The following is a 23383-nucleotide window of genomic DNA, read 5'->3' on the forward strand; positions in this document are numbered from 1 at the left end:
AACAGTGCATCAGTTATACCAGGAACACTGCTTCAGTTACACAGGAACACTACTTCAGTTATACCAGGAACACAGCTTTAGTTTTACCAGGAACACTGCTTCAGTTATACCAGGTACACTGCTTCAGTTATACCAGGACCACTGCTTCAGTTACACAGGAACACTGCTTCAGTTATACGAGGAACACTGCGTCAGTTATAACAGGAACCAAGCTTTGGTTACACCAGGGACACTGCTTCAGTTATACCAGGAACACTGCTTTAGTTATACCAGGAACAGTGCATCAGTTATAACAGGAACACAGCTTCAGTTATAACAGTTACTGTGCTTCAGTTATACCAGGAACACTGCTTCAGTTATACCAGGAACACTGCTTCAGTTATACCAGGAACAGTGCATCAGTTATACCAGGAACACTGCGTCAGTTATACCAGGAACACTGCTTCAGTTATACAAGGAACACAGCTTTAGTTATACCAGGAACACTGTTTCAGTTAAACCAGGAACAGTGCATCAGTTAAACCAGGAACAGTGCATCAGTTATACCAGGAACACTGCATCAGTTATACCAGGAACACTGCTTCAGTTATACCAGGAACACTACTTCAGTTAAACCAGGAACAGTCCATCAGTTATACAAGGAACACAGCTTTAGTTACACCAGGAACACTGCTTCAGTTATACCAGGAACACTGCTTCAGTTATACCAAGAACACTGCTTCAGTTATACCAGGAACACTGCTTCAGTTATACCAGGTACACTGCTTCAGTTATACCAGTAACACTGCTTCAGTTAAACCAGGAACAGTGCATCAGTTATACCCGGAACACTGCTTCAGTTATACCAGGAACACTGCTTTAGTTATATCAGCTTTAAAGATGCAAGTCTTAGTTGCATACAATCATAACCTTGGAGCATTTGGGATTCAAACACAGAACAGGGTTGCAAATAACGGACTTGCACCATTTGAAGTCCCCATCAAAGCACCCATGCGTGCCTGGTGACTGGTGAGGCATCCAGTAAAGACAACACAACACAGTGAATGATCTAGCCAGCCTTTATTGCCACATAATCAACATTCATACGCAGATGACATCAAGTACAACTAACGTTCTCATAATATACAAACATAAACTTTGTTCATAGGACATCTGGATAACATTACAACATGAAGTGATGGCTACTCCAGGCAAGATAGTGTCATTTACAGCAAGTACAGTGTCATAGAGGCAATGCCATAGAGCTAAATCAGTGTAGAGTGTAGAGCTGGGACAATCACAAAGAGATTCAACTATGCCATAGTGCAGGGACAATGCCAGAGCTGGGACAATGCCTTAGATCTAGGACAATGCCTCAGAGCTGGGACAATGCCATAGAGCTTGGGTACAATGTCATAGAGCTGGGACAATGCCTCAGAGCTGGGACAGTGCCATAGAGCTTGGGTACAATGTCATGGAGCTGGGACAGTGCCATAGAGCTTGGGTACAATGTCATAGAGCTGGGACAATGCCTCAGAGCTGGGACAGTGCCATAGAGTTGGGTACAATGCCATAGTGCAGGGACAATGCCAGAGCTGGGACAGTGCCATAGAGCTTGGGTACAATGTCATAGAGCTGGGACAATGCCTCAGAGCTGGGACAGTGCCATAGAGCTTGGGTACAATGTCATAGAGCTGGGACAATGCCTCAGAGCTGGGACAGTGCCATAGAGCTTGGGTACAATGTCATAGAGCTGGGACAATGCCTCAGAGCTGGGACAGTGCCATAGAGCTTGGGTACAATGCCATAGTGCAGGGACAATGCCAGAGCTGGGACAATGCCTTAGATCTAGGACAGTGCCATAGAGCTGGGACAATGCCTTAGTGCAGGGACAATGTCAGAGCTGGGACAATGTCATAGAGCTAGGACAATGCCTTAGAGCTGGGGCAATGCCTTAGCGCTAGGACAATGTCTTTGAGCTGGGACAATGCCTTTGAGCTGACACTATCACAAAGAGTTAGAACAATGCCATTGAGGCAGGGCATCACCATAAAGCTAGGACAATGAATGAACCTCTCCCGCTATGTAGGAATTGTATAATAATGTAAATAACAAGCACTGTATATAATTCCCTCCTGAATCCTTAATATCACCTATTGATAAAGATACATCTCTTGTCAGAAAACAATCTTTGAACAAAGTATGATCATTTTGCAAGGATTCCACAATATGTATGCCATAAAAAACATGCTAACTTGGCCACAGAGATAAGTCCCTTCTCAAGGAGCTGCCCTTCCAGGAATGATGAATGTGGGGTGTATCATTGCTGTCATAAAACTGACTGGGGCATGCTCTAGTTCCCCCGACCCTCATCACAGAGGCATTCACCACAAACACCAGGAGCATTCGTCCTAAAACCACAGCCAGATAACCTCAGCTGGAAGGGACAAAATTCATACATCATAAACTGCCACGCCCACTTGATACCTCAAGGTCTATACCATTGCATGCACAAGTCAGGTGTTTCTCAACCAGATGAGATAAGTTCGTGTTGCTGGTACACTTCCAAGATGTTTTTCGTTAATCTAACTCAACTGCCTGGCATCGATCCCTCAATTTGTCCTGCTCTATGACGAGAAGAACATTAAACATTTACATCTTGAACTTACACATGATATAGGGCCCACATATTCCCTGCAGAGGTATATCAATACATAACACCAATGTTTACACTCCGATCACAAATATATTACTATATTATGCCCATACTTACAGAAACAGCTTCAACATGACAAAATAGGCCAGACCAACTTTAGATATTGTTTTCATAATTTTCTACACTGATGCCAAAACATTCCAAAAAGTTCAAAAGTGAGAACTGAAAAATTATGTAAAAAATGCTGTTTAAATGTTTCATATTGAAAAAATCCTTAATTAAAACAAAACAACATTAAAAATTAAAAATAAGGATATTAAATAAATTATTGTTTGTTTTTCAAAAGCTTAAAAAAAGGCCATTTGTGTAACAAATAGTAAGAGTGGTCTGGCCTGTACAGTCAGCATGGAAACAGATAAACAAATAAACAAATAAACAAATGACATCTACACTGAAGGTTTTTTCGTGCTGAATACATGGAAACATTCAATGGGACATTGAACGAGGAGGAAGAAGCAAAAATGATGAAAATAAGTGAAAATCAATTAAATTTGTTAATAAGACAAAAATAAAAACATATGCGCAAGCTTGTGATAATACTGCCAGCTATGTACAGAATTATGGTACACACATAGGGATGTCATCGTGCAATGGGATATTGATAATTTTTATAAACAATTTATGAATACTGATTCCAGATTCATAATTCACTGCCAGAGACATGTATACATTTGTTAACATCACCATGGTTACGATGGACAATGAGAGGGCAGAAACTTTAATCAAACATTTAATTAATCAGGCTAGTTTATATTTTACATGCGCTTGATTAATTGCAGGTCAAGATAGGTGTGAGTGAGTGGGTATGGTTTTATGCTGCTTTTAGCAATATTCCAGCAATATCATGGCAGGGGACACCAGAAATGGGCTTCACACATTAAACCCATGTCGGGAATCAACCCCGGATCTTCGGCGTGACAAGCGGACACATTAACAACTAGACTACCGGACCGCCACAGATAGGTGTGTGAGGGAGTCGGTTTCGTTTAACGCTGCTTTGAACAGTATTCCAGTTATACCACGGCGTGTCAGCTTGATGTGGGAGGAAATGGTCTAGATAGAAAAAGTTTTATCTATGCGAATACAGAATAGCTAACTGTGTTATTAATTGATACATATCAATATATTCTTGTACTTCGGAGTCAATATATTGATACTTAAGTTTCTAATCAATGACACCCCTATGTGCACAAGGACAGGTTGACAGAATGAAATCAGTATCACAATGAGCTTAATCATAACTTGATTAGCTATGGTAATATACAATGGTTGCAGGAATGTTATTAATATTTATCGTGCAATAGCTCCATAGTATATACATTCACTACTTTCACTATATTGTATAACAGCTATATTACCCACTTTCTATTCAGGTGAACTACCGTATTCGCCATGTTAAGTGTCCTGGTCCAACAGAGACCCCTAAACAACTTCAAGACCAATCTGAAGTAATCTACATAAGCCCCCTACTATAACCAAAAAAGGACACGCCATATTACAGATTTGTTTACAAAAAAAACAGAAAAACAAATGGGGTAGTAAAGTAAAATCTAGTCTCTGAAATGAACATATCTTACAGAAAAAAAAAAATGTTAAATTATCTTAATAAAAAATATAATAAAAAGGAGCCCAGAGACTCTTCATTTTCAGACTGTTACTGCAGTAATGTAGACTTTCCAAACATTATAGACTTGCATGGGCTGTATTTGATATATTTGTATCAGGGTCTGTAAGACAGACTAATGGGGTATATAACTGCCTAGTAAATATTATCATGATTATGAAAAATGTTTAATGTTCAGTGATGTTTGAACTAAGCGCGTTCGCTTCCATCAATCTCTGGAAACAAATTTAACTTGTGTGTAGTTTAAATACCCCCCCCCCCCCCCACCCCCCTCTTCCCAATTTAATTTTATCAGCAAAATTGGCACTTACGGTATGGCAAATACGGTACCCCAAATTTAATATTACACCATCACAGGTATGCAGTAAAGATCAACCACACTCTCCATCTACTCCATGATTATTATTCCTTCTCCAAGAAAGTCACACTAAACAATATACATAATAGCCATACCTGGCTGGAAATACAAAGTATGAAATAGCACAGCCTTGTCTTGAGGGAGTTCACTGTTCACAGGGGTGTCGCCAGCGGTAACGATGCAGCAACAGAAACACCAACATGGTCCAACATGGATCTCCTCATCCACACACAGAGTGAGTGAGTGGATCTTGTTAAGCGCGATCAGCAGTATTACTAAGACTGTACAGAATGGAATGTGGACTAGACATAGCAGTGGTCGACAGCATGAGCAAAGATCCAAGGTACTGGAAACACATTCAGGAATGTTAACTTAAACTTACATGTTTAACCCACATGACCCTGGGTGTACAACAGGTAATGGTTTGTTTGTTTGTTTGTTGTTTAACGTCACACTCAGCAATATTCCAGCTACATGACGATGGTCTGTAAATAATCGGGTTCGGACCAGATAATCCAGTGATTGATAACATCAATGCTCATGTTATCAATCACTGGACTGTCTGGTCCGAACCCAATAATTTACGAGATAAACCAGTGATTGATAACACGAGCACCCAACTACGTCATTGGGATCGATGACATGCCAACCTAATCGTACTCGTTTGGCGTCCTCTATGACATTAAAATATTCAGAGCAAGTAGTGACACAAGCCTTATCTTGATTTTGTCACAGGGCATTGATGAATTTGGAAAGAAAATAACTTCATTACAAAAGTTTCAGGATTTCTTTTCTGGGACTATTATTGTTCCTATTTATTCATGATATGACCTGAAAGCTTTGGTTATTCACTACCACTTTCTGTGCCAAAAACATTTTGAGTCTACCAGACTACATGGCTCTTAACATCATTTAGACTACATACACTGTTACTATAGTTAGTGAGTGAGTGAGTATGGTTTTACGCCGCTTTTAGCAATATTCCAGCAATATTACGGCGGCGGACCCCAGAAATGGGCTTCACACATTGTACCCAGGTCGGGAATCGACCCGGGTCTTCCCATTGTACATATGTCGGGAATCGAACCCGGGTCTTCTGCGTGACGAGCGAACGCTTTAACCACTAGGCTTCCCGACTGCCCCTGTTACTATAGACTATTATTAGCTAATCATTCCAGATCGAACTGATTATTACCAGACTCTGACTTTGGTGGTAAAATCGCAGACAGCTATTGCTCGACGCCTGACAACAAACTTGACTTGCTGCTTATTGTACAAAAAACGACCCATTCATCAAATATCCATGTACCCAGGGCTCCTATTACGATGAATGCTATGTGTCCATGTTGACGACACCCCTGGCCACAGTCCCAGTCAGTGGTACTGACTAGTGTGAAACCACCCACAGCCGTGGAACAGACAGCAACAAACTCACACCAATAATTACAGATCAATCCCTGCTGGAATGCAGGGTACGCCTATCAGGTATTTTAACTGTTTTAAGATGAAGTGGAAACGAGAAGGCACCAGAAACTGGTTTCATAAGCTGGTACCAATTAGGACGAAATCTATGTATCCACTAATTTGCCTAATATGTCGATGGGATGAACCACCTGTGTGAATACACTACTCCACTTTAATAGGTATACCCTTATCATCCATGATATTCCAAATGATGGTCCAAGGGCCTCCATGTCAATATCCCCATGTGTGCTTAATGTGGCACAGCTTCATGGGTACAGATCTGTTCACAAAATTGATATGCATTCGTACATCTTGGAGGCCATCAATTCTAACAATTCCACAATTCTATAGGAAATGGTTCTTAACGTAACATATGAATGTCTGTTCCACAGATTGGACAGTTTTTGATATTGTTTCTTCCGTGTCCCAACAACTAGAAATGGTCATAAAGTTAAAACACAGAAACCTAGTACTACTCCATATTCTGAGAGATCAGGTATACCAATCAAGCCAAGCAAGGTGGTAAGAGTTACCTCCCTTGGACATGCTGAAACTGCAATTCCTTGTTATCGAGAATATTTCAACTAGTTTGACATTAGAAAAACGTTTGGGAAGCAATTAGATATATTTATGACCAGATTGATAAGTTGAGGGACACAGAGGGAACATGGTGGATCATCTTGAAAATTAATCTTTCTTGAGTCGTTGACTGGTCATCCTGTAAATGATGCTGTCCACGCCTGGGTCCATGTACCACATGCCGTACACGATGGCGTACACAGCGATGGCCAGTACCACCATCATCCACAGGATGATGTTGAAGATGGCGGGATACTCCCGACTGTAGTCTTCGGCCAGGTTCAAGCTGTTTGACTTTGGCTTCTGAAAGTTTAATACCAGACATTAATACACGGGTAGTGTTGGTTTGTTTTTTGTTATACCAGCACTTAGCAATATTCCAGCTATATGACGACGGTCTGTAAATTATCAAGTCTAGACCAGACAATCCAGTGATTGATAGCATGAGCATTGATCAACGCAATTGGGATACAATGACATGCATCAACCCAGTCAGCAAGCCTGACCACCCGATCCCGTTAGTCGCCTCTTACGACAAGCACAGTCGCCTGTAACGGCAAGCATGGGTTGCGGAAGACCTATTCTAACCCGGATCTTCATGGGCCTACACAGGTACAATAAACTATGTTTATAACGAACACCCTTATAAGGAACTGACGGATATAACTGTTATTGGTCCCGTCCATTTGCTGCATATTTGCTGCACATTTGCTGCATATTTGCTGTATATATGCTTATAACAAACTGACGTCATAACGAAATAAAATTAGTGGTCTATTTAAGTTCATAGTTTACTGTATATGGTTGACCCTCACATGATTTATTTAGTCCAGCTCAGAGGCCAATCTTTGCCCCCAAGTGTGCAGCAACTGTCACTATAACATCCCAATGAAATGGGAATATAAACATTCTTAATTAACGTTCATATTTATAACTAATGTGATAATGTTTTGTTTGTTTGTCTGTTTGTTGTTTTACGCTGCACTCATCAATATTCCAGCTATATGACAGCGGTCTGTAAAGAGTCGAGTCTGGACAAGACAATCCAGTGATTGACATCATGATGTGCATCGATCCACGCAATTGGGACCAATGACATGCATCAACCAAGTCAGCGAGTCTGACCACCCGATCCCGTTAGTTGCCTTTTATGACATGCATAGTCGCCTTTTACGGCAAGCATGGGTTGCTGAAGACTTATTCTACCCTGGAATGTGATAATGTGACGGCTTGGTCAAGGTCACTTGTATTTGAATGAAAACAGGGCCAATTAGGAGGAAATGGTCTTATTTTACATTATTGCATTGAACACAAGATTAAGATACCCCTTGAATTAAGAAAACAAGAACTATGAAAGTATAACAGTTTTGAACTAAATAACAACGTCCCAATCTGCCTGGCTCTTAGTTTCGAATCCTGGATAACTCCCTGCCTCAATAATCATGTTAATCACAATTCAAGGAACTGAGCCAAAAGTGATTATCTATTTCATGGGATTCCATCATTTTTAACACAAACAACATGTCATCTTATCGCATACATATACTGACGTTAATCAATCGCATACAGTTTTGTAAAGACATGTTTAAAAGAACATGACAAACAACTCCCTAAATGCAGATTTGGGTAAAATCCTAATTCTCAACGTGTGTGTTTTGCTGCCCATCTGCTGCCAGTCAGCAGTGACACACCCTCGGCTTGTTTATGTTAACCTGTTAAATTGTCTATCTAGAATGACAACGGATTACCAGTAAATGTATCTGGTAATCAAATGCTAAATAAATGTCAAGCATCCTGGCAAGGACCCAACAGTTTTTCTAGTGTAGAGATTCCACTGTTTCAGATTGGGTTAATATTGTGAGAGAGTTTGTGCATCATTCTGCTGACAAACATCTTCCCGAGGCAAGTGAGTTAACTGACTATAAAAGTCCAATTTCCACCCTTGCCGAACTAGGATGGTATTATGGAGTTACATTTTGGCTGGGCTAACGAGTCTATGCATAGTCCAATCAAAATCGCGCAACGAAATCGAAATCAGGTTCGTAAACTGTCGTGCTGATTTCGGTTGACTGCAGGATTTGCAAAGCATGTGCACCACAAACTCGTTGTCAACAGATATTTTCCAAATCTTTTCATGATTTTAATCAAGGAGCTCACGTGATTTGATGCACTTCACGATGTAAGACTCGTTTTATCACAATATAGAACTTGATTATCGATCAGATAAGTCTTGATACGAAAGGTGGAATCTGATTGGTCCATAGGAAAGTGAGTGAGTGAGTGAGTGAGTTGGGTTTAACGCCGATTTTACCAGTATTCCAGTTATATCGCGGCGTGTGAGCTTAATGTGGGAGGAAAGCCCGAAGTGATGCAGGTCTCAAGACGTTTACCACTTCGGTGAAACCCACGAGCACGGATATGGTGCTGACAAACCTAGAAACATAATTGGGGCGAACTGGGATTCGAACCCACGATCATAGGTTTCTGGCGTGCCCAAGGGACGCAACTCTACACAGCAAATCGCGGTGCCTTAAACGACTGGGCCACCCGTGCCCCCTCCATAGGAAAGGTTTAGAAGGGTTATAACTCGGAATAACCACTGGTGGCGCTACGATCAAGCCCAGGAATTCCAGCCTAGTTCGGCAAGGGTGGAAACTGGAAACTGGACTTTTAAGTCAGTTTACTCCCTTGCCTCGGGAAGATGGCTGCAAAATGTGCAAGTGAGTATGGATTTACACAGTCTGTGACTTAAGCCAGCAGTCCAGAGCCTGAGTCTAGAGAAATTTTGTTTGGTCGAGTAAATTCAGCTAAACATAGTCCACATATAACAAATTGTTATATTTGGGATAACACTTTCTCAGAAGAGTGCAGATTCTAGTACCTTTTTAGTTTGAGTCTCATCCGGTATTCGAATCCACACGCCCAGAGTGAGGCATCTAATCGTCAGCGATCTAACCCACTCAGGTTTCCACAAATATGAAAGTCTGACAACTGGTAGTCTAGGTAACATACTTAGTGTACCCCTCTGACAAGTGTAAATTGGCAAGGCTCTCATGGCCGAAAGCTATGAATACACAATGCCACATAAATCACTCTACTCTACTGAAACCAGAAATCCACGCAATTGGGATGGATGACATGCATCAACCAAGTCAGCGATCCTGTTAGTCTCCCTTTTACGACAAGCATAGTCGCCTTTTACGGCAAGCATGGGTTGCTGAAGACCTATTCTCTCCCGGGTATTCACAGGTCCAGTGGCATGGTACCTCAGTGGTCTAGCACTATATAACTGGCATTAGTCCAGATTAGTACAAGCACACAGACACACGTACATGATTTCCAGTCTCTGCATAAATACAATCATCTCGAATGTGATGTTAAACCCTATTTCATGTAACGTATTATCTGTTAGAAAGTTGCTGTAATTTTCAGGTGGAGCAGCTTTCTGTGAGAAGCCCAGCATGACCAGGTAGTACCATAGAGGAATATTAAAACTGTGCAAGTCCATAAGCCAGACTAGGACTCTGAAAGGGCTCGGGTCAAAGTCTGTGACCTAACTCACGACATTTTGAACCTGCAGCCAAGGGAGACAACTCCGCAAAGCAGGCTGTCACATCTTAGACGTGTTGCCCATGCTCCGTTTGAGTGAGTAAGTGAGTGAGTGAGTGCGTGAGTGAGTGAGTGAGTGAGAAAAGTTCAGTGCCGCTTTTAACAGTATTCCAGTTATATCACGGCCTGTCAGCTTGATATGGGAGGAAAGCCCGAAGTGATGCAGGTCTCAGACGTTTACCACCTTGGTGAAACCCACGAGCACGGGTATGGTGCTGACAAACCTAGAAACATAATCGGGGCGAACCCAGATTCGAACCCACAATCATAGGTTTCTGGCGTGCCCAAGGGACGCAACTCTGCACAGCGAATCGCGTCGCCTTATCACGCCAACAAAAGCCACAAGCATGGGTATGGTGCTGACAAACCTAGAAAAATAATCGGGACGAACCAAAAATAAAAACCACAACCATAGGTTTCTGGAATGCCTAAGGGATGCAAATCTGCACAGCGAATTGTGGAACCTCAGACGAATGGGCTGTCCCTGTTCCGATTGACAGAACCATCGACTCCTGACAACTCTTAGAGATAAATCAAAACAAAGTCACAAACATTCTGCGGTAAGTTTGTGAAATATTTTTATCTGCTATTCATGACACAAGGCATACTTGTGTAAAGGTGTGTGTAGTTACTGAAAGTGAGCCATATCACTGGCTGATCAGGACAGCATGTGAAATTGTTTAGCTCTGACCTCAAAAACCAGAGGTTGACAGCATGAGGACTGTCCTAGGGATTTTTTTTGTGTGGTGCCACACACACGTGTGCAACAATCCACTTCCTCTTAACTGAGTGAGTGAGTGAGTGAGTGAGTGAGTGAGTGAGTGAGTGAGTGAGTGAGTGAGTATGGTTTTACACCACTTATAGTAATATTCCAGCAATATCACAGCAGGGGACACAAGAAAAGGGCTTCATACATTGTACCCATGTGGGGAATCGAACCCGGGTCTTCGATGTGGTGAGTGAACGCTTTAACCACTAGGCTACCCCACCGCCCCTCCTCTTTACTGGTTCAGTCATCAGTGAAATACAGGGGCGGTCGGATAGCCTAGTGGTTCAAGCGTTCGCTCGTCACGCCGAAGACCCGGGTTCCATTCCCGACATGGGTACAATGTGTGAAGCCCATTTCTGGTGTCCCCCGCCGTGATATTGCTGGAATATTGCTAAAAGCGGCGTAAAACCATACTCACTCACTCACTCACTCAGTGAAATACAAGTGACCTTGACCAAGCCATCATATTTGTCATAAATATTACCATTAACTTAAAAAATTCTTATTCCATTCTGGGCAGGTTTAGTGACATGTGCTGCAGATTTGTAGCTGGATATTGGCCTGTGAGCAGAAAACATGGCCCTGGGTACTGAGGGCTTATTTTGTCCTGGAATCCCCATGCTTTGACATAAATTTTCAGATGGACAAGGCTGCAGACCCCATATAAGGTTATCATAATTTTGTACATATTTTTTAGGAAGTCAGAAATGTCTTTTATTGTGTCAGTGTTTGTTGTCCAGTTTGTTGTACATGACGACAGCCTGTAAAAAATCAAGTCTGGACCAGACAATCCAGTGATTCACACCATGAGCATCCATCTCTGCAATAGGGATATGATGACATGCATCAACCAAGTCAGCGAGCCTGACCACCCAATCCCGTTGGTCCCTCTTACGACAAGCATAGTCACCTTTTACGGCAAGCGTGGGTTGCTGAAGATCTATTCTACCCCTGATCTTGACAAGCACTGAACAACATTTAAGGGGTGCTGTGCTGATGACTTACACTAGGGGCGGGGGTTGTAGCCATGAGGCTGCGGACCTTCCGGACGTGCCCCTTCTGTGGCGCCGCACTCAACACCTCCACCACAACATTGTCCTTGTACAGCGACTTGAAGTGGTCGGTCACCTGGAACACAAGCAGGCAACTGTTGTCATGGAAACTAGAACTCACACAGCAAATGGTGGTAAATATTTCACAGTTCAGGCACATCCATCTTAAATCTCTCTGATGAACATTAGCCTGATAGAACATGTGCTTAATGCCATCGATAAAGAGACCAGTCATACTATTTTGTTTTCTACACCATATCACCATAACCGTATTCAACATAATAAGCGCCCAGGGCGCTCTCAAATTAGAAATAGGGTTCTCTTATTATAATATAATTTTGGTGAAAAAAAAAACTGAGTTGAAAGATTGTAAATTTCTTGGTTTATGCTGACAGCCTGAAAGGATACAAAAGAAAAGTCTGTGCGTATTTAACACGACAGATATATTTTCCAGAATTTAATGATTAAGGATGCATAATACTGCATATAACACACGAATAAATAAGTCTTGTGTACATTGATTGGAAGGGGTGCTAATTGGGATTGTTCACTAGCCAATATATTAGCAAATTTCGCGGTGGGCGCTTATTAGAGAGGAGCTCTTATTACGTCGAAGACAGTATATGTTATTAAAATGCCCCCCATGGTTTATTCACCCTGCAGTGTTTTATTGTACGATAAACAACACCCACTCGTCGTTTATTTCTTAAATAGACAGACTAGTGTTAACATGAGTATACGTACGTGATCTACGAAGTCTGAGACCATCTTGGTGGCATCCTTGGTCTGTTCTGACTTGGGTCCGTGTTTATCTGCCACATTGCGGAGGCCGTAGATTGTGAAGGAGAACAGGTCTGGGGTCTTGTTCTTCACCATGCTGGGATTCTCAGTCATCTGCCGAGTCAAAGAGAGTCAGGTCAGGACTAGACTTAACTACTGTGAAACCTCACTGACACAAGTAACTCCACTAAAAGCCACAGGGCCTGTTCTGTTCTGGTGGTGTGTGGTGTTGTGGGAGCTCCAGATAACTTTTTGAGCAATTGAGTATTTACTCAAGTTTCTATTTAATTGGGTTATTACATTTTTCATTGGTTCACCAATATTTTTTCACTCATCTACTCATCTACTCATCACTCTATAGGGTATTTCCCAAAATTAGTGAACATCTTAAAATTTAAAAAAATATGAGATAATGTTTTAGATGTATATAACTATTCTAAAAACAGGCTTGACCCGGAAAGTAAATAAACTTGTAATTGTGTTTCGGAAATTAGCTCCTTTGTACACATCCTAAAAAAGCTTCATTGGGAATTTACGCGGGACGTTTTTATCCATTTGAGTTTTTCATTTCATGCATGCCTTTCTGTAGGCAAGTTAATTGAACATGTTGAAAGTAATTGGGTTTTGAATATTTTTGGGGGGTATTTTACGCAAATACGCAGCTGATCTGTAGGTCTGGTTGTGCGGTGTTGTGCAGTGCGGTGTTGTGCAGTGCGGTGTTGTGCAGTGCGGTGTGTAAAACCCACAAACAGTGATATGATAGTTTGTTTGTTGTTTAACGCCGCACTCAGCAATATTCCAGCTGTATTGACAGCGGTCTGTACATAATTGAGTCTGGACCAGAAATTCCAGTCAATGACATCATGAGCATCAATCCACACAATTGGAATACAATAACATGCATCAACCATGTCAGCAAGCCTGACCACCTGAACCCGTTTGTTGCCTCTTATGACATGCATAGTCGCCTTTTACGGCCAGAATGGGTTCCTGAAGACCTATTCTACCCTGGATCTTCAAGGATCTGATGAATTCAGACAAAGGATGCACCTGCACAGCAAATTCATGCTCCATTCCCAACCAAAACCACCCAACATAATACACCAAAGATAGCAATATGTGAGAAAGGATGAGGCAACACTCACAGTCTTCATAACATCAGCAATCATCTGCATCTCACTCATCAAGGACAGGTCAGATTTCAAGGTCATGTTCAATGAGCCAGACGGCAGTTTATGGATGATGGAGTCTGCGTCTAGGAGACGGTCACTGAGTTTGCGGATGGAATTTGGCAACTTCCTGAACAGCTGCTCTTCGGTCTTCAAGTCAAACATCTATTTTGGAAAGGAACACGATACAATCAATGCATGCATCAGGGAAAGATGTGGCTACAGAACAGTATTCCATGGATTTCTACAGGGTTTTACCTTGCAAGCCATATGCATTCCTGTAAAGTAATGAATGCTGTAGTGTGCTGTACATTTTGATAATTACTTAAAAGCCATGACCATGTGGACAGGGTAATGATTGATGGATGATATAACAGACACCCGTAACTGCTCTAAATGCACTGTAGGTACAATGGATATTATTGTTCGTCCCAAAGGACTCAGTATAATCTTTTTCTGTGTAAAATCTCAACATTTGTGCCTACTTGGTCAAAGACATAAAAATGTAAAAAGTATCTGACTGTTCAACACTGTTGAGTCTCCTAGCACGAACATGACGAACATCGCTATCAGTACATTTTAGTGTTATCATATGGACTTTTATTAGCTGAGCTTACTAGACTCATGCATGGGACTGTAATGATTTATGCTTATTATAGATTTCCTTCCTTCAAAAATTGATAGAGTAGTGAGTGAGTTGGGTTCAACGCTGCTTTTAACAGTATTCCAGGTATATCATGGCAGGTCAGCTTAATGTGGGAGGAAAGCCCGAAGTGATGCAGGTCTCAGAGGTTTACCACTTCGGTGAAAACCACGGGCACGGGTATGGTGCTGACAAACCTAGAAACATAATTGGGGCAAACCAGGATTCACTTGTGCCCTGTGCCCCCACTTGATGGAGTAAGGAAACTCTGACACTGGTTGCATTTCTTAACAGATAAATCTTACTTCCATGTTTCGATTTATCAAGTTTTAGTTATTCAACGTCCAAACTCTTTTGCATCCAATCGGACTCCAATCCTAAAGTTTATGGATATAAGCTGCCATGTCTTGCTTCTGGTTAAGCTAAATCTCTAAGTCAAACTGTGAGGTAAACTGTGGCATCTATGGCTCAGGTATTACTTTCAGATGATATCAATCTGCAGATATGTGCAGGTTGATACCATAAGTTGCGGAACTGAGAGGAAGTTGAATACTCTTCAGCTGGTATTTCAAATAACGACAATTCCTGTATGTGACCATTCTAAAGAGACGTGTCATGAGCAGCCAATCTCGGAGGCTTTGATTTACGCCTCCTTGGTTAAAGTGTTTGCTTGTCACCGCAAAGACCCAGGTTCGATTCCCCACATGGGTACAATGAGTGAAGCCCATTTCTTGTGTCCCCTGTTGTGATATTTCAGGAATATTGCTAAAAGCATTGTAAAACAAGACCCCCTCATTCACTCCAAGCTGGAGTAATCCGCAGTATCTATTATTAGCGTACATCCTCCATATAAGAGTTGTGGGCCACTTATGTGAAAAAACGTGACAGTCCAAACAAAGATTGTACAGGACCATACAGCGCTTAAAATTAGCGAGAACTTGTATCCGATTTTAATGAGATTGAGGTAATCAAGGCATGTGATTAATCATGTTTTGTTTATCTAAAGCAGTTATTGTTTATTGTTAAGCAAGTTTATCTCTGCAGTCGTTTAAATATGCAGCCATTCGCCGACTCGTCTCGCATCAAAACACGGGACTGTGTACTTGCGGGCAGATGACCACAGAGTACGCTGATCACTGTGTCAGATTAACAAGACTGATTTCATCAATTCCTTGCAAATTAGGTGTGTCGGAGTTGGAGTGCAAAACGGGCAAATTAACAGGTCCAAATAGCACTGATTTAATCGGTTCCCATCATTTGTGTCGGATAAAGCCAATTGTCGGATGAAAAAGTGTCGGATAATGAGACTTGACTGTACAATGGGCCAACCCAAACAAACCCATAAAATGGAACACAGGTCTTACATTGTTGTCTGCGTGTAGATCCAGCATGAGAGGGCTCTGGTCCAGGAACATTCCCTGCAAGGAGTTCATCACACCCTCCACGTCCGGGAAGGCAACATCCTGCAACAGAGGTAGCGAGGTGAATATACAGGCCACTCAGGGACGACACAATAAAACCTTTCAGTTACACAACATGTACAACGCATGGAATCTGTTCACCAGGTTTTTTTTTACAGGTAAACAAAGTTGGATACAAAAAGCTGTTTGTTCTTTAATACTGTGCTCCAGTGACATGATGACAGTCTGTAAACATGGTAAATAATCGAGTCTGGACCAGACATTGTTTGATTTTATGAGTGAGTATGGTTTTACGCCGCTTTTAGCAATATTCCAGCAATATCACGGCGGGGGACACCATGGACACCAGGAATTGGCTTCACACATTGTACCCATGTCGGGAATCGAACTCGGGTCTTCGGCGTGGCGAGCGAACGCTTTAACCACAAGGCTACCCGACCGCCCCGTTTGATTTTATGAGCAACAGAGTACGATGCCATGCAATCAAGCAAGTCATCGAGTCTGGCCTACCGAACCATTCTTCTCCTCATAAGAACATCTACAGGTCCGAATGGTGATAACACATAGCAATAGCACACCTCCAACATGTTTAAAATTCTACTAGCCCTTAGGATACCTTAACATTAACAAAATCAGTCAGGGTTGGCGGGCTGGTGCCAATTTCCGTCCCTGTGACAGCGTAGGTTGCAATGGTTACTGGGGACTTATTCTAACCCAGAATATTGCAGTTGGAATTGGCTATAACACTTCCAGTTGTGAATATGTTCAAGGGTGAAACAATCTTGTGAATAACAAAGTTGAGGCATAACACCTGTATCATTAGTGTCACCTGTTGGATAACGGGAAGAAAATTCTTAAGTGATCCAGGTTGAATACTCAATATTACTCATGAATATAGGCATCATAATGTGACAGGGAGAATTGGGAAATTCAATCTGTGAATCCTGGCCTAAATAAGGGAGGCAACTTAGCATGGTAAACTGCTGCGACTGAGACTACAGACTAAACACATGCTTTCTAGCTATATGTAGGTTTGAATGGGCTGTACAAACAATTATGACTTATGAATTATGAATTCTTCACTTACATCATCGACTGGGAACTTGGCCAGTTTCTTGAGAGGCAGTGGCTGATCGGGATGGGTTACAATTGTCATGAGAACATTGGCCTTGGGCCTCTTAAACATTGAGCCCTGTACCAGCCCCTTCCATCCGAGGTCCTGAAACAGAAATAATAAGTCATGTATCAGATATTGTTACCAAGAGCCTGCACCATAGGCATTGCAGGAACTTTCCTTGTAACCTGTATATAGTGAGTGAGTTTGGTTTTACGCCGCTTTAAGCAATATTCCAGCAATATCACGGCGGGGGACACCAGAAATGGGCTTCACACATTCTACCCATGTCGGGATTCGAACCCGGGTCTTCAATGTGACGAGCAAACGCTTTAACCACTAGGCTACCCGACCGCCCCGTAACCTGTATATAACTTTGCTCGTAACCTGTATATTATTGGTGAGGTGAAACAGGGTTTAATGTCGCGTTCAACATTATTTCGCTTATAATGACGTGCACGCATGAATGTGCGTCTGTGTGCACGTGTTTTTTGTGGCTGCTTGCACTAGTCCAGACCAATGTCACTTTTATCACGTTTATAGTGCTAGGCCACTGACATACCATGCCCCAGTTTAACACGAATACCCCACTCAGACACTGTATACTGGCTCCGAGTGGACCAGTTCTTGTTTTAGCCCCTAAATGCCGAGCGTCAGACAGGGTAACAACAAGTACCATCTTTTAACATCTTTTGGTATGACAGGACCGTGAATCAAACCACCGACTTTCAACTCCCCAGGCAAAGGCTATGTCAACTACACCACAAAGGTGGTCTCTTTATATATACTCACCATCAAAAGAAATGTGAACCATAGAAACACATAGAGAAGTATGTACCTAAACATGCTAAAGAAGAGATATTTCCGCTTAATGACAAAACTAAAAATCAGTCAAGTGTTACCATGGTTACCACAGAGGTTCTTTATTCTTATCACGATATGCTACACATGATTTCCAAACTTTACACACTAATCCTGCAAGAGACAAATAGTGCATCTCGAGCCATAGATCAGTGACGTCACATGTGATGCGTTCATGAGCGACGGTTCACACAACATAACACTTATCTGACATCTCTTGGATACGAGTAATTTTCACATATTAACCAACTTGGGCTATCAGCGTTTCTTTGTCAACATGACACAACTGGACATAAATTTTCAAAGTCATGTTAAAATAAACATGTTTAAAAGCCATATGGTCGAGCTTGAAAATGGAGCATGAGTGAGCATTGAGCTGTCGTTTACACCTGTCAGAAATAAATCCCTGCACATACAATTCTACTAGCCCTTGGGATACCTTTAACACAGACATAATGACTCGTAAATAGTGAATTTGCATCCATGTTAACATAGTTAAAGCATGTTGTTCCTGTGTGTTACACGCCACATGTCAACTGTTCCTATACTTACAGATTCTGTCTTCAGCCCAAGTGTGTGAGCAAGGACTTTAGGCACCTGACTGGTGTGGAGCTGGTCTGCTTGGTGTTGGAATGTCACATAACTCGGGGCATGTGTGATCACCAGCTCCTGGGCAGCCAGACTCACACTCAACACAGCTGAAACACAGGAACATCAGCATAATTGGTAGCAATGGATCAGCATGATTAGTGCTAATGGATTAGTGGATTGCACAGCATCGTTTTCTGAGCATGCTGAGTTGACTTATTTTCGACCAAATAGATTTAGTGTGCAAAATCTACTCATAATTCCGCTAGTCGATATTTTAGAGAGAAAAATAGACACATAACATACACATTTCTTTATTTTTTAAACATGTTAGGTTTTTTTCTCTGCAGCGATAGAAACTGACAGTTTTGGTGCACTAGTCCTTATAATAATAAAATATAGCAAACCCCCCCTAAATTGCAAATTTCTACAAGTCCTTAGGATACCTTAACTATTGGGCAGCTTGGCTAGGACTACAGGACTAGTGCCAATTTCTACCACTGCTCTGGTATACCTGTAAGACATGCAGTACACCCATTAATTTCTAACACTGAGATGAACATTTTGGTGACGTATATCAACACGGTGATATAGAGACCGATGCCAATTCCAAATGATAATTACCATGTAGTCATGAAATACATGTGTCTGAAATGATAATCACTGAACTTCCATTAATTGGAAGATGTTACTCCCAACTGTTTATGGATCGGATGGATTCCCCATCGTACACGGATTGCCAGCCACCCTGATCATGCTCATTGACAGGCCACAAAGTTGCGACTAAATTGGTCGCCATGGCGATCTAGTTTTGTATTTTGCGACTGGTATTTTCTTGTCAGTCGCCAACTGGCTCCTTGTCTTTAATTAAGTTTGGCGACTAAATATCTCTTGTCATTAGATATTAAAAAAGATCGTTTTTAATATAAGAGCGGTAGCTTCAGTGAAAAAAATCGATATCAGAGCATAATAACATCGACTAGATCACTGCCATGTGTACTGTTTTCGCTTTCGATATGAAGCTCCATACCTGGAATGAAGGAAGCACTTTCCGTTCTTAAGTAATGAACTAACGATGTTAAGAGTTTAGTACCCACGCATGCGCTGTACGACATCCGCCCAGGTGACAGCTGTGGCGGTCGTTTCGCCGTTCAAAAACACGAAGTATTTTTCCATATTTGCGCAAGTCAAAACAACAACAAATCGTTGTCAATCGGCAAATGATGTATACCGTATTTTCTTAAGTATAGTGCGCACCCCTCTCTAGCGGATTCAGAATTTTTTTGGGGAAAAAATTTGAAAAGATCTTCCAAGCGCAGAAAAAAAATTACACTGTAGATATATCTACCCCTTTAGCGAAGTCTGGCAAACGAACGGGTGATGAGAAACTTGGTCAGTACAAATTCGAGATTTGAGAGAAAAAATCACCAGACATGTTGATTTACCGTTTAAATTGTATTTTTTGTTCTGCTAGGCATTGATTTATATCCAGGATATACCATGTGTATCTTCTCGTAAACTAAGCCGGACACAGCAATCAGCTGTACACACATTTTCTTGGAATTTAACGGTGATTCAGTCAAGACACACCCAGTGATATAACTTTACAGGGTTTTAATGCAAGGATCAGAAAAAATTGTACCAGAAACTATTTTTTTATCAGGAATAATATATTCCAATATCTTGTTAATTTAGATGCAGCTTTTACTAAACATATTTGAAATAATAATAACCCTAAGCGAAGCATGGTTTTACATGGAACCAGTCTGACCAGTCACCGTCAAGGCTCCCGCGCATGTGATCGCATGATCGCGAGAATTACGTGTTGACATAGAATCGTCCAACAAAAACAAATATGACTTTTAACGAGTCAAAGTATGGCATTTATGACATATGTATCCATTCTCTGTCAACTAAAGTTCGTTTCCAAGGCGTCAATAGCGGTAATCTGACCGTGGTTTCTGTCAATAACGGTGAGTTGTGCGATCTTCCAATCGCTTCACACACGATCTCGCCGAAATTAATTAAAACAATATTAAAAGTAATTTTGAATAAAATTAATGAAATAAGTTACAAACATAAGTCCAGATATACAAAGAACACTTTTTATAGTCAGACAGTGTAATTACATGATTAATTTGCGTACTTCAGTATGGATTTGTTGACATGGTATTTCCGGTGTTACGTGCTCACGGTAATGTCTTTCCATGGGGGAAAAACATCAAAACTCATTATTTCGTGTATAATGCGCACCCCCTTCTACACAGCTGTAGGTTTTTTTTGAAGATAATGTGCAGTATACTCAAGAAAATACGGAATGCTTTGAATGGCGAAGCTGACACGGAAGTTTCATCGTCTGTCGACACGTTCGATGAACCAAAACCTGCAACTGGCACCGGTAAACTGTCAGATGATGTTACTGACACAATGTTCTAAAGCTTGTTTGTCTGAAAAACTCAAAAGCTTCAACAACAGTCGTTGTTCATGATATAAAACTGATTATTCAAACTAATGGATTTTTGTGTGTTTTGTTATGCAGAAGCTCAGTTAAATTACAAGTCATTACTTTTGGCTCCTTACATTTTGCCTTGGCTCCTTGAAATTCTATTTGGCTCCTTGAAAAAAAGATTTAGGAGCCAAGTAGCTCCTTTGAATTTTTTTTAACTTTGTGGCCTGATTGAACTCCTCATTACATACTGGGGCAGTCGGGTAGTCTAGTGGTTAAAGCGTTCGTTCTTCACGCTGAAGACCCTAGTTCGATCCCCGACATGGTTACAATGTGTGAAGCCCATTACTGTGTCCCAAGCCGTGATATTGCTGGAATATTGCTAAAAGCGGCATAAAACCATACTCACTCGCTCATTAAATACTGTTAATATTTATGACCTAATCAGCATGATCAGCATGATCAGGGTTCAGATTGAACTCGAGAACAGAGAGGAATGTCTAGAGTTAGTTCAGTTTAGGTAAGATGCTACGGGGATTCAACACTGCATAACCTACCACTATGTGGTGACCTGGTACATCATGTACATAGAACTTCTTGTATGTATAAAACCCATACTATTATATATACCACAAATTATTGACTCTCACAGGATTCCTATGTTATATCTTCCAACAGTACATGGATCCTTTGCACAGATGAATATGTACATTAATATTATAATCAGTATACAATTTTACAACAGGATACTGATAGATCACAGAAGGTATGTAGTTATATCAAATGACCATATGTAAGATCATTCTGGAAGGAATTTCAAAAACCTTGTATTCTTATATCTGTATGTTAACAAAAACAAATATCTCAAGGAAACAGATATTATCCAAAAACACTAAAATGCTAAAAAGATAGATAAATGTGCCGTATTCTAAATGAAATGGGCACTTACAAATTTACACATCGTGTTTGATGAAACTATTCGACATAGTTAGGCATACTAGTCACTACATGCCCGTGTGATCCAAGTCAATAACAGTGACATGGTCATATCCTTGTGATCATGTGTGCAGATTTTGTGACGGCTGGCCAATCGAGTAAAATTGTCCAGTTTGTTCAGCAGGGATATCTTCGTCGATAGTAGGATATAAATGAAAAATTCACAGAGTATCAATTTTCGTAGTGTTATGTAAACATTCTAACTTGAAACCAACTTACCACAGAAAACTAAAACACTGAACCGGGTCATCACGGACGTCCTCCAGAGCTTCAATGTCGCCATTTTTGTTGATCATGTGATAATCAAAGGGAGGTAATCCGGTAACAACTCAAGATTCGCTGCCCCATAAAAATAAACTTTAATTCAACAATTATTTTAAGGTTTCAGCATGTAGTTTGTCACAACATTCACTAATCATTATAGAAACATTAAAAGCGATGCGATTCAAGACCTTTTTTTCATGAGTACTATTGAGCATATATGGATTTCATGTTCCGTAAACTCGCTGTGCGCTCACATAACGTCAGGCCTTAGACCCGGAAGTATTTGACCTACTTAGCGCATAGCTGGAGGTAAAGGGCGTCACACCTGTCGATCAAGCCGGTAGCAGGACGGACGACATCGCACTTATTTACCTGTCGCACATATCCACAATTGCTAAAATGTGTAACTGTTGGTCACAATGGCTGCTGAGGCTAATAGTTAGTGAGTGAGTTGGGTTTAACGCCGCTTTTAACAGTATTCCAGTTATATCACGGCGTGTCAGCTTAACGTGGGAGGAAAGCCCGAAGTGATGCAGGTCTCAGACGTTTACCACTTCGGTGAACTCACGAGCACGGGTATGGTGCTTACAAACCTAGAAACATAATCGGAGGGAACCGGGATTCGAACCCACAAGCATAGGCTTCTGGCGTGCCCAAGGGACGCAACTCTGCACGAATCGACAAGGCCCCCACTGAGGCTAATAGACAAAGGATTGCTTCCTCTATCGACCACAGGCTGCTCAGGCTCGATTAGTTACCATGGTTACAGACCGATGTGATGTAGCTGCCACGGTGTTGACTTCCGTATAAGACCATGTTGATTCTCAAAATGCACGAATTCCATACACAAAACCCAATGAATCCACAAACTCTATTGGTCTCTTCTTCACATTCTCTGGGCGGTCGGGTAGCCCTGTGGTTAAAGCGTTCGCTCGTCGACCCGAAGACCCG

At 41.4% G+C, this 23383-nt stretch overlaps 1 protein-coding gene across 1 annotated transcript; it reads right to left on the reverse strand.

Annotated features, from left to right (window-relative positions):
• Positions 1-1044: 1044 nt before the first annotated feature.
• On the reverse strand, positions 1045-22496 carry LOC124145959 (renin receptor-like). The gene is made up of 8 exons (XM_048390539.1): positions 22388-22496; positions 18691-18836; positions 17251-17382; positions 16107-16205; positions 14076-14264; positions 12895-13044; positions 12104-12226; positions 1045-7023 (listed from the first exon to the last, which is right to left on the reverse strand). The coding sequence occupies exons 1-8, from the start codon at positions 22449-22451 to the stop codon at positions 6829-6831; spliced, it is 1098 nt and encodes a 365-aa protein (XP_048246496.1). The 5' UTR covers positions 22452-22496; the 3' UTR covers positions 1045-6828.
• Between the last annotated feature and the right edge of the window lie 887 nt (positions 22497-23383).

Source organism: Haliotis rufescens, unplaced genomic scaffold (assembly GCF_023055435.1).
Source record: "Haliotis rufescens isolate VD_foot unplaced genomic scaffold, xgHalRufe1.0.p SCAF_9, whole genome shotgun sequence".
Classification (NCBI taxonomy): domain Eukaryota; kingdom Metazoa; phylum Mollusca; class Gastropoda; order Lepetellida; family Haliotidae; genus Haliotis; species Haliotis rufescens.